Genomic DNA, 14278 nt, shown 5'->3' with positions numbered 1-14278 from the left:
TGATATTTTAGAAGAATAATAAATTCACTAGAGCTCAGTATTTCAGTTAATGACAAAAAACTGTTCAATAGTTCATTTGGATAATCATTGAAATTTTTGATTTTGGCATAACTTCAAATTACAAATAAAAAGGTGTATCAAATTTGAAAATAAGACTACAGTAAATGTCCCATTTCTTATTCAACAAAAGTTAATGATTCAGATTATTCAAAAAAATACGTTATCTTATCAACTTTGCACAACAAATATCAATTTTACCAAATGATCTTCCAATAAACCATTTCAAAATAAGCTTTCATCCAAACTTCCGTTCAACTACACATCATTCGACGAAAATAAGTGTTTTAAAGACATTCGACCAAATGTCCATTCGACTAAATGTCCTTTCGACCATATGTACTTTCGACCAAATGTCAGTCGACCAAACGTCATTCGACCAAATGTCATTCGACGAAATGTCCTAAAGCCCAGGGGGTCGAATGACATTTGGTCGAATGACGTTTGGTCGAATGACATTTGGTCGAAAGTACATTTGGTCGAAAGGACATTTGGTCGAATGGACATTTGGTCGAATTGCTTTGAAAAAATATATATTGGTCGAATGACGTTTAGTTTAAGATGCAGGTTTTTTGTACATTGCCTGAAATATTTAAATCTTTGAAAATTTCATCATTCTTTGCAAAACTACTAAACAAGTTATTTTATTGCTAAACGATGCGAACATAATGTTTTTATTATTTATTATTCTTTTAAAATGTTATCGTTCTTCGTAATGAACTGCTGATCTTCATCTGATGGAAGCATTCGGAGAGAGTACTCGGTATCTTTCTTTGAATTCCGTGTCTTGCAGCTTACGGACGTGGGTAAGATTTTTAATGCGAAAATTAGGAATAAAATGGAAGGAAAAATTTGCTTTCAGGAAACCCTTTATGGCGAAGTGATGGTGTCGGTAACTCTACTAATTGCCAATTGGCTTATTGTGACTTCCAGCTTAATAACATTCCTCAAGCAAATATATGGCTTTGCTGACAGTGTTTATGACCTCGAATGAAGAACAGAGTTTACAGTAAAAGCTTTGAATTATAAAAAAATAAAATTGTGCTAATGTATCGGGAAAGGGAAGAGTTGACTGAGGCGATAAAAGTTGGATTGCGCATATGGAGAAACTTAAATGTAATTGGAGTACCGTGTACCTTTTAATTCCGCTCCCAAATGCTTATCTTTGATAGATACGCGTATTTCGACTACCACTTGCAGACTTCTTCAGTGTCAGTTACTCGTATGCACTGGACACGAGTGGATACGACACAGTGGATACGAGTAACTGACACTGAAGAAGACTGCAAGTGGTAGTCGAAATATGCGTATCTGTCAAAGATAAGCATTTAGGAGCGGAATTAAAAGGTACACGGTACTCCATCTACTTTTAAGTTTCTCTATTGAGATTCTGCTCAGAGGAATCGAACATTAATAAGAATTGCGCATATGGATTACTAGTAAAATAACTGATACTTTTTCAATAATTCAATCACTTTTTTATTAGCGACAACTCTCAACGGTAGTCAGACTAAACGTGAACCCTCGTTTTCAAACTATTTAGATTCGACCACTATCTTTTCCACGAAAGTCGGTTCGGCCAAATATCATCTGCTTTCTGTTGCAACTAAACATTTTCGACCAAATGTCCATTCGACCAAATGTACTTTCGACCAAATGTCATTCGACTAAATGTCATTCGACCAAATGTCATAGATTCATTCAATTTGATGAACGCTCTCCCAACATATTGATCAACTTCTTGCGTTTTGACGTTTCATGCTACTTTTTCGTTCAGGCATGTTCTGAGATTCGAAATAAGCTGATCTTAAATGGAAGCAAGCCAACTTTTGTCGCCTTAGTCAACTCGTTTTTCCTTATCCGATACGTAGAATTAGCCTAATTTTCATTTTTAATAATCCAAGGGTTCTACTGCAAACTCTGTTATTTACCCGAGGTCATAAACACTGTCAACAAAGCCATTTATTTGTTTGAGGAATGTTATCAAGCTGGAATTCACAATAAGCCAATTGGTCATAGGTAGAGTTATCGATTACTATCATTGACTTCGCCATAAAGGTTTTACCTCAAGCAAATTTTTCTTGCCGTTTTAATTCTGATTTCCGCATTGAGGATCTTACCCAAGTCCGTAAGCTGCAAGACCCGGAAATCAAAGAAAGATCCCGAACATTCTCTCCGAATGCTTCCATCAGATGAAGATCAGCAGCTCATAACGAAAAATGATGGCATTTCAAAAGAATAATAAGCAATAAAAACGATATGTTCATATCGTTGAGTAATAAAATAACTTGTTGAGCAATGATGATATTTTCAAAGAATAATAAATTCACTACAGCCAAATATTTTAGCCAATGTACAAAAAAACTCCTTCTAAAAAGTTCATTTGAATAACCATCGAAATATTAGATTTTGGTATACTTTCAAATTTCAAATAAAAAGATGTATGAGATTCAAAAGATTCAAGATTCAAGCAAGACTACATAAAATGTCTCATTTTTTATTCAACAATAGTTATTGATTCAGATTATTGAAAAGAACACGTAATCCTACCAACTTTGCAAAACTTTGAAAACAATAATCAATTTTACCAAATGATCTTTCAATATAGTATTTGAAAATAAGCTTTCAACAAGTTTTCGTTCAACTAAACGTCATTCGACCAAAATAAATGTTCCAAAACAATTCGACCAAATGTCCTTTCGACCAAATGTACTTTTGAATAAACGTCATTCGACCAAATGTCATTCGACGAAATGTCCTAAAGCCTTAGAGTCAGTTGGGAAGGGGAAGGAACGATATTGTGTTGTGATCGTTGCTTCTAGAGACCGAGAATTCCTCTGCATCTCCGCAATCATCACGGGAAAGGCGCATCTAGTAAGGGAGGAAAAAGATCTGGGAGTCATCTTTGGTCGGTAATGCGATCCATGGATAAGGAGGGGAAATACGACTCTTACTCAAAGCTAGTTTTGAATACTTGTAACGTGGTGTAAATATATTGAAAGAAGTTAAAAAATAAGTCGACTTTCATAAGTTCAACATTTCAATGGTTATTTTTAACGAATCTAAGACATTTGGTCGAATGGCATTTAGTCGAATGACGTTTGGTCGAAGGTAGATTGGATTGAACATTTCGTCCAATGGACATTTGGTCGAAAAGGTTAAGTTGCAACAGAAAGCATATTTAGTCGAACCAACATTATGTGGAAAGGATAGTGGTCGAAACTAAATAGTATGAAAAAACATTGAATTTAAAAAAATATCAGCTATTTTACCAACAATCTATATGCGATTAGCAAAATTATTCAATTTGATGGACGCTCTCCCAATATATTAATCAACCTCTTGCGTTTATGACGTTTCATTGTGCTATTTCGTTCAGTCATGTTCTGCGATTCGAGATAAGCTGATCTGAAATGGAAGCAAGCTATCTTTTGTCGCCTAAGTCAACTCGTTTTTCCTTTCCCGATATATAGAATTGGCAACACTGTCAGCAAAGCCATATTTTTGCTTGAGGAATGTTATTAAGCTGGAAGTCACAATAAGCCAATAAATCATAAGTATAGTTACCGACACCTAACATTCACTTCGCCATAAAGGTTTTCCTTAAAGCAAGTTTTTCCTGCCGTTTTAATTCTGATTACCGCTTCCAAAATTCTTACCCACATCCGTAAGCTGCAAAACCCAGAATTCAAAGAAAGATCCCGAGCACTATCTTCAAATGCTTCCATCAGATAAAGATCAGTAGATCATTACAAAGAACAACGGCATTTCAAAAGAATAATTAATAATAAAAACATTATGTTCAACCTAATTCCCGTTCAACTAAACGCCATTCGATCAAAATAAATTTTCCAAAGCAATTCGACCAAATGTCCTTTCGACCAAATGTCATTCGACCAAACATCATTCAACCAAACGTCATTCGACCAAATGTCATTCGACGAAATGTTCTAAAGCCAATTTTAGGAATGACGAAAACTGCATGTCATACAGTCATACCTCGATACAACGTAACCTCGATAAAACGTTACCCCTTTATAACGTAACTCGATATAACGTTATTTTGAACTCGATATAACGTAGCTTTTTTAGGCTCCCATTTATGTTTTCAATTTTTATTAAGAACATGGTTCATGAACTGCAATAAACACTTTTCTAGATTCAAACACCAACCAATACTAAATCAAAGCAATGCAAGCCTTTACTATCACTGAATACAGTCATAAATCGATATCGAGTGAGCTATAAGCTAATGTTAAAACGACAATTGGTCATTGCTTGCATTTACGCTCCCACTGGAACCAAGCCTACTACTCACTTCAATTTTCTATGAAAACTTTAATAACTATTGATTAAGATTTTGCATTCAAAACTACAAGATCAAAATCAGATTAGATTTGTATGTCGCCGATCCATTCAACGTATATTTGATTCAAAAAAAAAAAATATTGACCATGCTTAAGGAAATATAAGGCTGTTGCTTTATGAATTCTTACAGATATCCTTCAAATGGTTTCTTCAAGAATTTTATGTTTTTCCTGAAATTTCTCCACGGATATCAACTAGAATTAATTTGAGGATGCCTCCAGAGATTCCGCCAATAATTTCTCCATGGACTCATCTTAAACTCTCCTGGTATTCATGTATAAAACTTAAAACATATTCTTTAAATAATTCCGACTGGCATAATCCAGAAATTCCACTAATTAACGCTCCTGATTTATTCAAGTTTATAAATTTCTAAGATTTTCTTCAGTAATGATGCCAAGGATTCCACCAGATTTTTTAAGCGATTTTATAGATTCCTCTATGAGTTTCTAGGAACATTTAATCAATATTGACTTGATGGCCGATTTTCAAAATTTTGAATACCGTTTTGATTCATATTACGGACACTTAAGGCCTCAGTGAAGCATAACCCAGCATAGAGCATACCAAATAAATCATTCTGTATGATTTCTTAGCGTTATCGAGCGTTGGAAACCATTAACTTTCGAATGGTGGGTAAAGAATACACTTCTGCAACTTGAATAATTTTAAATAAATCAAAATGTGTGGCCTTTTCATGATTCTTATTCCGGACGCTTCCTCACTTTTGCCTCGTATTCCGGACACTTTGATTGGAATTCCGGACATCTAATGACAATCATTAATAGAACAGTCGAATCATAAATTAAAATCGTCAAACCACTAAAGAGATGTCTAAAATAGTTGGGCATTATAAATTTGCATAAATATCTATGGAAAAAAGCTTATTAAAACGAGCCTCGAAAGTGACAACTTTTGAATGGCAAAAATTGAAACATTTCGTGTGAAATGTTTCCCATACAAAGTAGAGTGTCCGGAATTTAAAGCTGTCCGTAATATGAATCAAAACGGTATTTGTCAAAATTAATACGTTCTGATGATACAATAAGAATTTTGAAATGTTTCTGAACCATAATGATTACAAGGATAACTTCTCTAGAAGTAGCCATTTTCAAATTATATCGAGTTTAATGCAAAAAATATTATTTAAATATTTATATAAGCAATTTTTATTAGTTATTCGCGATTCTCCATCAAGGAAAATTAGTAAGTGGAAAGAAATGAGGTCTTTACTCTCGAAAACGTATTATTATTGATGGAGAATCACGAACAACTAATCAAAATGGCCTATATTAATATTTAAATTGTATTTATTGCATTAATCTCGATATAATTCAAAAATGACTACTTCTAGAGAAATAATTCATATTATCATTATGGTTCAGAACCATTTCAAGGTTCCTATTATATAGGAATACTTCAGAACATAACAATGGAAGAATTTTCAAAATCCGATAGTCCGTTCTCAAGCCACTCCATATTTATTTACATAGATTCCTCAATCATGAAACTCTGTCCCAAACATCTGTTTACTATCAAGACACTATGGTGAAAATTTAAAAAAATATTAGATATGGGGTATTTGTGTAATTTAAAATTTAAGTCTGATTATTTCATGAAAAAACATAAAATATATTTTCAGTGTATATTTTTTTACATTTTTAATCAATCAACAGTTTCGGGGTTAGAATTTTTAAATAAGTTGCATGCAAAAATTTATAGGCCGTTTCCATAGTTAATTCTCGAGTCAAAATGATCGATTGATCTATGAAAAACACTTATTGTATCATACAAAAAATATGTGCTAAATTAACTGCAAATCTAAGATTGTGGAGTTCTGTGACTAATCGATTTGACATGGAATTCGTCATATGATACCTTATATTTCTCCGGAGTCTAGAGATTCATAAATAATTTCAGCAACTTTTCATGAATTCTTCCAGTGGCCCTTTTGGAGAACAATCCAGTTTGAATTCTTGGACTGCTCTACAAACTAATCCAAAGAATCATACAGGTATTCGTCCAAAAACCAAAACATTTTTTTTTTTTGCATTTCTCCAGCAATTTCATTACGATTTTCTGAAGAACTTTCTTCAAATATTTATGCAAAAATTATTATATGTACTACTTAAGTTTCTTCAAGGATTCTCGGGTTTTCAAACCCGAAACCCGACCCGAACCTGAACCCGACGGGTTCGGGTTTGAAAAATTGAAATTTTTCGGGTTCGGGTTTGGGTCGGGTTTGAAGGCTAGAAAATTATCGGGTACGGGTCGGGTTCGGGCTTACAAAAAGTCGGGTTTGAGTCGGGTTTAGGTCGGGTTTGGTGAGAATTGTGAACAGTGTAACAACCCAAAAGCTTCCCTATGCATCAGAAACGATGAATTTATCATCTTTTCAAACCCAGATTTTTCTTTAAAAAATATTTTGGGTTCGGGTTGGGTCCGGGTTTGCTTTTCAATTATTGCCTCGGGTTCGGGTCGGGTCCGGCGTCCGGGTTTGAAGAAATAAAACAAGTCGGGTACGGGTCGGGATCGGGTTTGAAAAATGACGGATTTCACGCCAACTCGACACGCGATTGGCAGCACCCCTTCAGAATTCAATGAAACTTTCTGGATGTCAAAAGTATGTGAAACTAAGATACTTTGCATATTTTGTTTCTTCAAAATCGATCTAGACTAACATTTGGAAAGGGTCAAAGTTTTTTTTACTTATTTTTTTATAAACCCGTATAACTCAAAAACGGTAAGACCTACAAAAAAGTGTTGTATGGGGGACTGTCGTGAAATTTCCTCACGTTGAAAAAATAAAAAACATTTTCAACACTGAAAAAAAAATTCAAAACTTTAAAGCCGATTTAAAAAAAAAAACGGCCATTTCAAATTTTGATCATCCTTAAATTTAAAAAATTCGATGTTAGAAAAACTTTTTTCCCTAAAATATGCCCAATTTGCAATGTATGGACGAATTTTAGTAAATTTAATTACGAAACTTTTTTGCTTAAGGATGATCAAAATCTGAAATGGCCGTTTTTTTTTTTAAATCGACTTTAAAGTTTTGAATATTTTTTTTTCAGTGTAGAAAATGTGTTTTTTTCAATTTTTTTTTCTCTGAAACGTCAGGAAATTTCACGACAGTCCCTCATACAACACTTTTTTGTAGGTCTTATCATTTTCGAGTTATACGGGTTTATAAAAAAAGTAAAAAAAAACTTTGACCCTTTCCAAATGTTAGTCTAGATCGATTTTGAAAAAAACAAAGTATGTAAAGTATCTTAGTTTCACATAGTCATCACTCCCAGAAAGTTTCATTGAATTCTGAAGGGGTACTGCCAATCCCTTTGTCGAGTTGGCGTGAAATCCGTTAAATGTGATACCCGACCAGCTCTACTAGGGCAAACGCTCCCTTAGTGGAGGTAGTGTGGTTTGGCATGTTTCATATAAATAAATAATTATGTGACATTTTTTTTATGGTGCACGATGCAAAAATTATACAAGTAATCGAAAAATATTCATGAATTTTAACCATAAAACTATTTAAAACAATTGTTTGCTTAATATTTTTGCTCCTTTGCACCTATAGTGGTGCATCAGTACACATATTGGAGGGTCCCATAAGAAATCGATGGTTTGCGCCACTAAAGGAACCATTCTTAAAACATACCTCCACTAAAGGAACAGTGTTCCTATTATTGGTGCAAGGCTTTTTGCAGGGAAATTTAAAATGTATCGTGATTTTTATACATTTGAGCGATAGAAGGATTTGAGATCTATCGAATGATACTTTAAAATCATATATTTCATGGTTTATTACCATGTTTTAGCAGTTCACTTGCCCTAAATTAACCAATTTGAAGAATGTAAGATTTTTAAGATTTTTACAGTTCATATTTTTCCTCATGTAAAAATTGACCACCCTAATAACAGCTCAAACATCCCCATCATTTTTATCTGATCGTTTTTTTTTTGCTTTCTAGGGAGATTTGGTTCAACTGAAGGAAATTCCTCCCAGCTCCGGGTCGTCGTCATCCCAGGAGCTCAAAACAAAGGCGATGGATCTGCTCGTAATGGCGCACGGTTTACGGCACGAGAATATTAATCCGCTAATAGGTGAGTTATTATTGAGGATTATTGTTTCCGTGATTTATATTCCATGAGCAAGCGGCGGTCGCTCCGATGATACACATTTGTCATCGCTTGAAATTAGACGGAGGTTGGGGTGAATGTAAACAGAGCGTATCTTGAGCGACACAAACAGAATCGGCCACGATTGCATACATTTTCTAGATACGAATGTGCATACAATATAAAAAAAGGTTTAAATTAATGCCTTAAAACGGTGGTCACAGTCAGATAGACCCAACTTTTGTGGACCAAATAAATATATTCGACTTACTTCCGATGTAGTTATGTAGGAAGAGCACTAATTTTCGACCCATCCATGCAATTTCGACCTACTTTGTCTGAGAACCCGAATGTTGGCACAGAATTCTTTTCGATCGAATATTAGTTTTTTCCCCCTAAGCCTTTCTGTATTTGTAATAGCATTTGATGCGAGAATAGATTATTATTACTCAATAAGAATCAACTACAAATTTTATTATTAACTTTTTTTTTCAGGTTTATGGTTTCTAGAGCGTTGGGACAATAATCAAGGTCCATCTCGTCCCCTTAATGCTACAACTAGATAACTCGACAATCAAAATTTTGGGATGTGCCACTTTGAAAATATGACCGTTTTACAAGATGATGGTTATGCGCAGAGAATATGATTGGAAAATAAACTTCAAGTTATGTATATTGAATCACACGCTTATGAGCTGTAGATATTTTTCAGATCTAATTGAGAATAATATTTTGACATATTGAAGTCAAAAATTTCAAATTTCGAGTTATCAAGGGGACGATCTGATTCCTCAACATTTAGTAAACTAGGTATCACACAAATTAATTAGTAATTGAAAAGTAAACAAGACATAACATTGACATCATCGATGAACAAACAATCAGCGGCTGAGATTGGATTGATTTCCATTAAAATAATTTCGAAGAACCACTCAAGCCACCCAAATCAAATGCCAATATCTGCACAATGTATGGTGTCATATCATCATCGGTCAGGACCTAGATTAACACCCGCACAATGTGTCTGCAACATGAGAAAACCACTTCAAACAGCTGGAAATCACCAGTTTGCTCCAAATATACATATAATCATCAGCCATTTAACATGCTGCTTGCTGCCTATGATATCGCCCATCGTCACAGTGCAGCAATACATACTATCAACAACACTGTCCTACATCATCAGCATCAACAGCGGCAGCAACGGATAATACAGGGAAAGTCCTGATGCACAGTGGACTAAATTTAAGAAAATCATGGCAGAAATACAGCATTCTCAAAATATTACTATTTTAGCCATGACTAGTGTTTATGAATATGATTTAAGGATATATTTTTTATGCTTTCATAAAACAGAATTCTAACATAAATGCCATACATTTTGAGGCTCTCTTTTTCAAAAAAAAACTAATTTTTGAGCGAACTTAGGCAAGAGGAATCTAGTGTAATATATTTTCCTTTTCAAATTCTCGTATATTTTCTTACCTATCTGATATTGTGAACGAATTATTAACTTAGTTTTTCAACATAAAACTATATTTTGAAATAGAATTTTTGACAGTCCATTGAAAAAATGGACCTCTGTGCAGTGCGTGGGTGCTCTCAGCGCACAATAACATTCATTATTCGATTGTGAGCCGCCGGCTGTTGACAGTGCGTTGATGTGAGTCTGTTTGTTTGGCTTGTCTATGTGAGCCTGTTTGTCGCCCCCTTAGTATTTCTAATTAATGAGATTTACGCCTCTCGCAGAGCCGGTGATCGGGTAAGCAACCCCAGCCCAATTAAACGGTATATATCGACGATGCAGGGCCTTCCTTGGCCTAGTCGTGAAGTGTGGGGCTTCAAAAGCCATGCTGAAGGTATCTGGGTTCGATTACCGGGCGGTCCAGGATCTTTTCGTAATGGAAGTTCTATCAACTTCTCTGGTAATAGATTATAACAGCGAAACGGCTCTAAAAACACTTAACTGAGAAGCAGGCCCTGTTCAGCTGGAGACGTAATGCCAAGAAAACAAGAAGAAACAACGATAACATAGTTGCTGCTTTTCATGCTGCATTTAACTGTGTCGAAGGCTCCGTTGTACTTCAGCACTGAAGAACGGAGGCTGGAGATATTGGTGTAATGTTATCAATGTTGATCAAGATAAACAAGGTTTACTTAGGCATGTTTATTATAGTCACACAAAACCGTACAGGAAAACGGCTTGAAGCCATAATTGATTGGAATGTGTTGCTAGAATCAACATTTCAACAACAGTGTGCATTGTACTCTCGTGCTGAGCATACACAATTTCATTCTGCAATAAATCAGTACTTCTCAGTGCTACACAAACAGTACTTTTCAGCGGTAGAAACAAGTACTTTTCAGAAATATTTTTCTACTATCGATCCCTTTACGATCCTTGTTTGGACCCGAGGAAATTACCAGAACCCCACTCAGTGCCGTCGGTGCCAAAATTGGGGTCATGGTACAAAAAATTGTCGCATGGATGCTAAATGCATGATTTGCGGAGGTTCTTCTCACGCCAAGGACGTCTGTCCAGTGAAGGAAGATACCGATAAGTTCTTATGTGCCAATTGCAAGGGCAATCATAAGTCAAGTTTTTGGGCTTGCCCTTCGCGCAAGAGAGTCGTTGAGGCTCGTGCCAGGCAGATGAAAGATAATATCCGTTACGATAACTGTAGTTTCCGGAATTTGCCTGGTAGAGTATCGAACAATGCTCATCTTTCAGTTAACGATCGCTTGATCATGAATCATACCCATCAGGAAGATCATAATCATGCTCATTCACAAACTAATTTTAATCCGTCGAGTATCCGTCCGAATGTTTCAATTTCGAAAGTATCCCACGGAAAATCCTTTGCCGATATCGTAGCAGGTAATTTGAACTCCTCCCCTATTCGTACTATGAGTACCCATTCTACTTGTTTCAAATGAAATGGAAAAAGCCCTACCGCCACAGGTAACTCCTACTCCGCTTCTTCGGCTACCGAAAATTCTAATGGGAAATCATCAGATAATGTACCCAATTCAAGTGATATGTCTGCCTCTGATTGATGCAGTGTTCAAAGCCACCACAATGACTGAAGCAGTCCAAGTTGGTGTAAAATTTACTAACCAAATTTTTATTGGCTCACGTTTTTCTAATGGATCCAATTAATAATTTAAATATTTTAAATTGGAATGCTCGTTCTTTGAATGGTAAAGAGGACGAGCTGTTTAATTTTTTTACAGGTAATAACGTGCATATAGCAGTTCTTACCGAAACGTATTTAAAACCTGGATCTAAACTCAAAAGAGATCCTAACTCTTTTGTTTATCGTAATGATCGACTTGATGGGGCATGTGGGGGAGTTGCAATCATCATGCATAGGCGTATAAAACATCAACTGTTTTCGTCATTTGAAACTAATGTTTTTGAAACTTTAGGTGTTTTTGTTGAAACACAGCTTGGTAAATATACTTTCATAGCTGCCTATTTGCCTTTCCAATGCTCTGGACAACAAGTCATTGGTGACTTTAATGCCAAACATTGGTCATGGAATAATTCTCAAAGTAATTCCCACAGCAGAATGTTATTTGATGAGTGCTCTTCAGGATATTTCTCAATTCAATACCCTGATAGCCCTACATGTTTTTCCTCTTCTAGAAATCCATCTACGATTGATTTGGTCTTAACCGACTCTAGTCATCTTTGTAGCCAATTAGTTACTCATGCTGATTTTGAGTCTGTTCATGTTCCTGTTACATTTCAAATATCGCATGAAGCAATTTTCAATCCTATCAGCTCCACTTTAAATTATTTTCGAGCTGACTGGAATATATATGAATCGTATATTGACTCTAATCTTGATGTTAACATTTCTTTACAAACAAAACTTGATAAACCGCTCTTGAAACTTTAACAAATTCCATTGTTGAAGCCAGGAGCATCACAATTCCAAAATGTGAAGTAAAATTTAAATCCGTTATTATAGACGATGATCTTAAACTCTTGATTCGCCTGAAAAACGTTAGGAGAAGGCAATTTCAACGCACTCGCGATCCTGCTATGAAAATTATATGGCAGGATTTGCAGAAAGAAATCAATTAAGAAACAAAAATTTTGAAAATAAGATTTCTCAATTGGGCCCTAGCTCTAAACCCTTTTGGAAATTATCTAAAATTTTGAAAATTCTTCAGAAGCCAATACCGGCATTGAAAGAGGAGAACAAATTATTACTAACTAATTGCGAAAAAGCTCAAAAACTTGCTATGCAGTTTGAAAGCGCGAAAAATTAAGGACTTACTAGTCCAATTGAAAATCGAGTTACTCAGGACTTCGAAAATATTATCACGATTGTGCGATATTTGCCAGAAAACCATTCGCCAGAAAACTATTCGCCAGAATAACATCCACCAGAAAGTACCATATGCCAGAAAACCATTTGCCAGAAAGTACCATTCGCCAGAATGTACCATTCCCCAGAATGGACCATCCCCTAGATTTTTTTTCCAGATGAATCATGTTGTAGGAAAAAATAATCGAGCCAGAGCGATAAAAAAAATGTGAGATTGTTTTTGTTAGTTAGGAAAAGTGTACCAGTTATGGCTATAGTGGTTCCCTATTTGGCCATCATAACCTGTTCTTTAAAGTTTTGTTGTTTCTTAAGTGCTAGTTCATTGGATATTTACAAGATTTCGATAATTGTGCAGTCTGTTCTGTGAAGTAATTAATGCGTCCACTCGCAAACCAAAGTTACATTTACTATAACAACTTTAAGGAGCTTTCTGACAAATATGACAGTTGTAAAATTAACAAGAACATCCTATATATGAAGAATGGAGAATTCTTATTTGCCCCAAACCATATGAAGTAGTGATAGGCAATGACTCTTGTTTGAATACTTTTGCATGTACTGAAATTTAGGTGACTAAAAATCTTTTGGTCTATTTTTACCCGAAAATTAAACTCTCGAATATCATTTCCCGAACGCGAGTTATCCGAATAACACTTTTCCCCGCAATCTATTCTCCCGAATGACCCAAAATTTGTATGGATCGTGGTATTAGGATAGAACCACCCCATCCCCCCTTGAACGACCACGTGGTTTATGACCGGCACCAAAATAGATGCAGTTCAGAATGAATAAGAAACAGTCTTAAGAGTCATCTTAAGAGTGGTAAACTAGAAAGAACGATAAAGAAAACAAGAAAAAATGCTGAGTTAGGAGAAACTTCAAAGAACCGCTGATCACAAAAGAAGGGTGCATATCATATGAACGGTTCATCACCCTGAACTATACAATAAGTTATGGTAATTATGAGTGCCAAACATTGAGAAAACGGAGTATTCAAGGAACTGGCATTTGCGGAACTGGTGTTCGGGGAAAGGACATTCGAAGTATCGATACTCGGGAGAAAGTAGCACAGCTCCAATAAACTGCCCATTGAAAAACAAAAATTATCTGGTAGTTGTACAAGAAATTCTGTAAAATACAATATTCTGAGGAAAAATAGCTTGCAGTGATAGGAAATACAATTTTCTCGAAGTTAAAACAAGGTAAAACAGCTTATAATATTGTATAAAAATCTCATAGGCAAAAATCTCGCAAGAGATGTAGAATAACAGTGTTTGTCTCCACTCTGTGCACTAGCAGAAAGCTTAATGTGAGAAGAACGAGATTGTTACCGCACTATTAGTTCAATTTAGTGCTCTTGAAGATATGAAAAGTGTCACCGTCGTATATTG

At 35.3% G+C, this 14278-nt stretch overlaps 1 protein-coding gene across 2 annotated transcripts in view; it reads left to right on the top strand.

Annotated features, from left to right (window-relative positions):
* The window catches only part of LOC5577087, a 392448-nt gene that overhangs the window by 296537 nt on the left and 81633 nt on the right, over positions 1 to 14278 (top strand). For both annotated transcript variants that reach the window (XM_021851308.1, XM_021851307.1), the window contains one exon: positions 8400 to 8532. In XM_021851308.1, the coding sequence (XP_021707000.1) occupies positions 8400 to 8532 (133 nt within the window). The remainder of the gene's footprint in view (positions 1 to 8399; positions 8533 to 14278) is intronic.

Source organism: Aedes aegypti, chromosome 3 (assembly GCF_002204515.2).
Source record: "Aedes aegypti strain LVP_AGWG chromosome 3, AaegL5.0 Primary Assembly, whole genome shotgun sequence".
NCBI lineage: Eukaryota > Metazoa > Arthropoda > Insecta > Diptera > Culicidae > Aedes > Aedes aegypti.
Note: the sequence above shows the minus strand (reverse complement) of the source record. Positions and strands in the feature narration are given on the sequence as shown.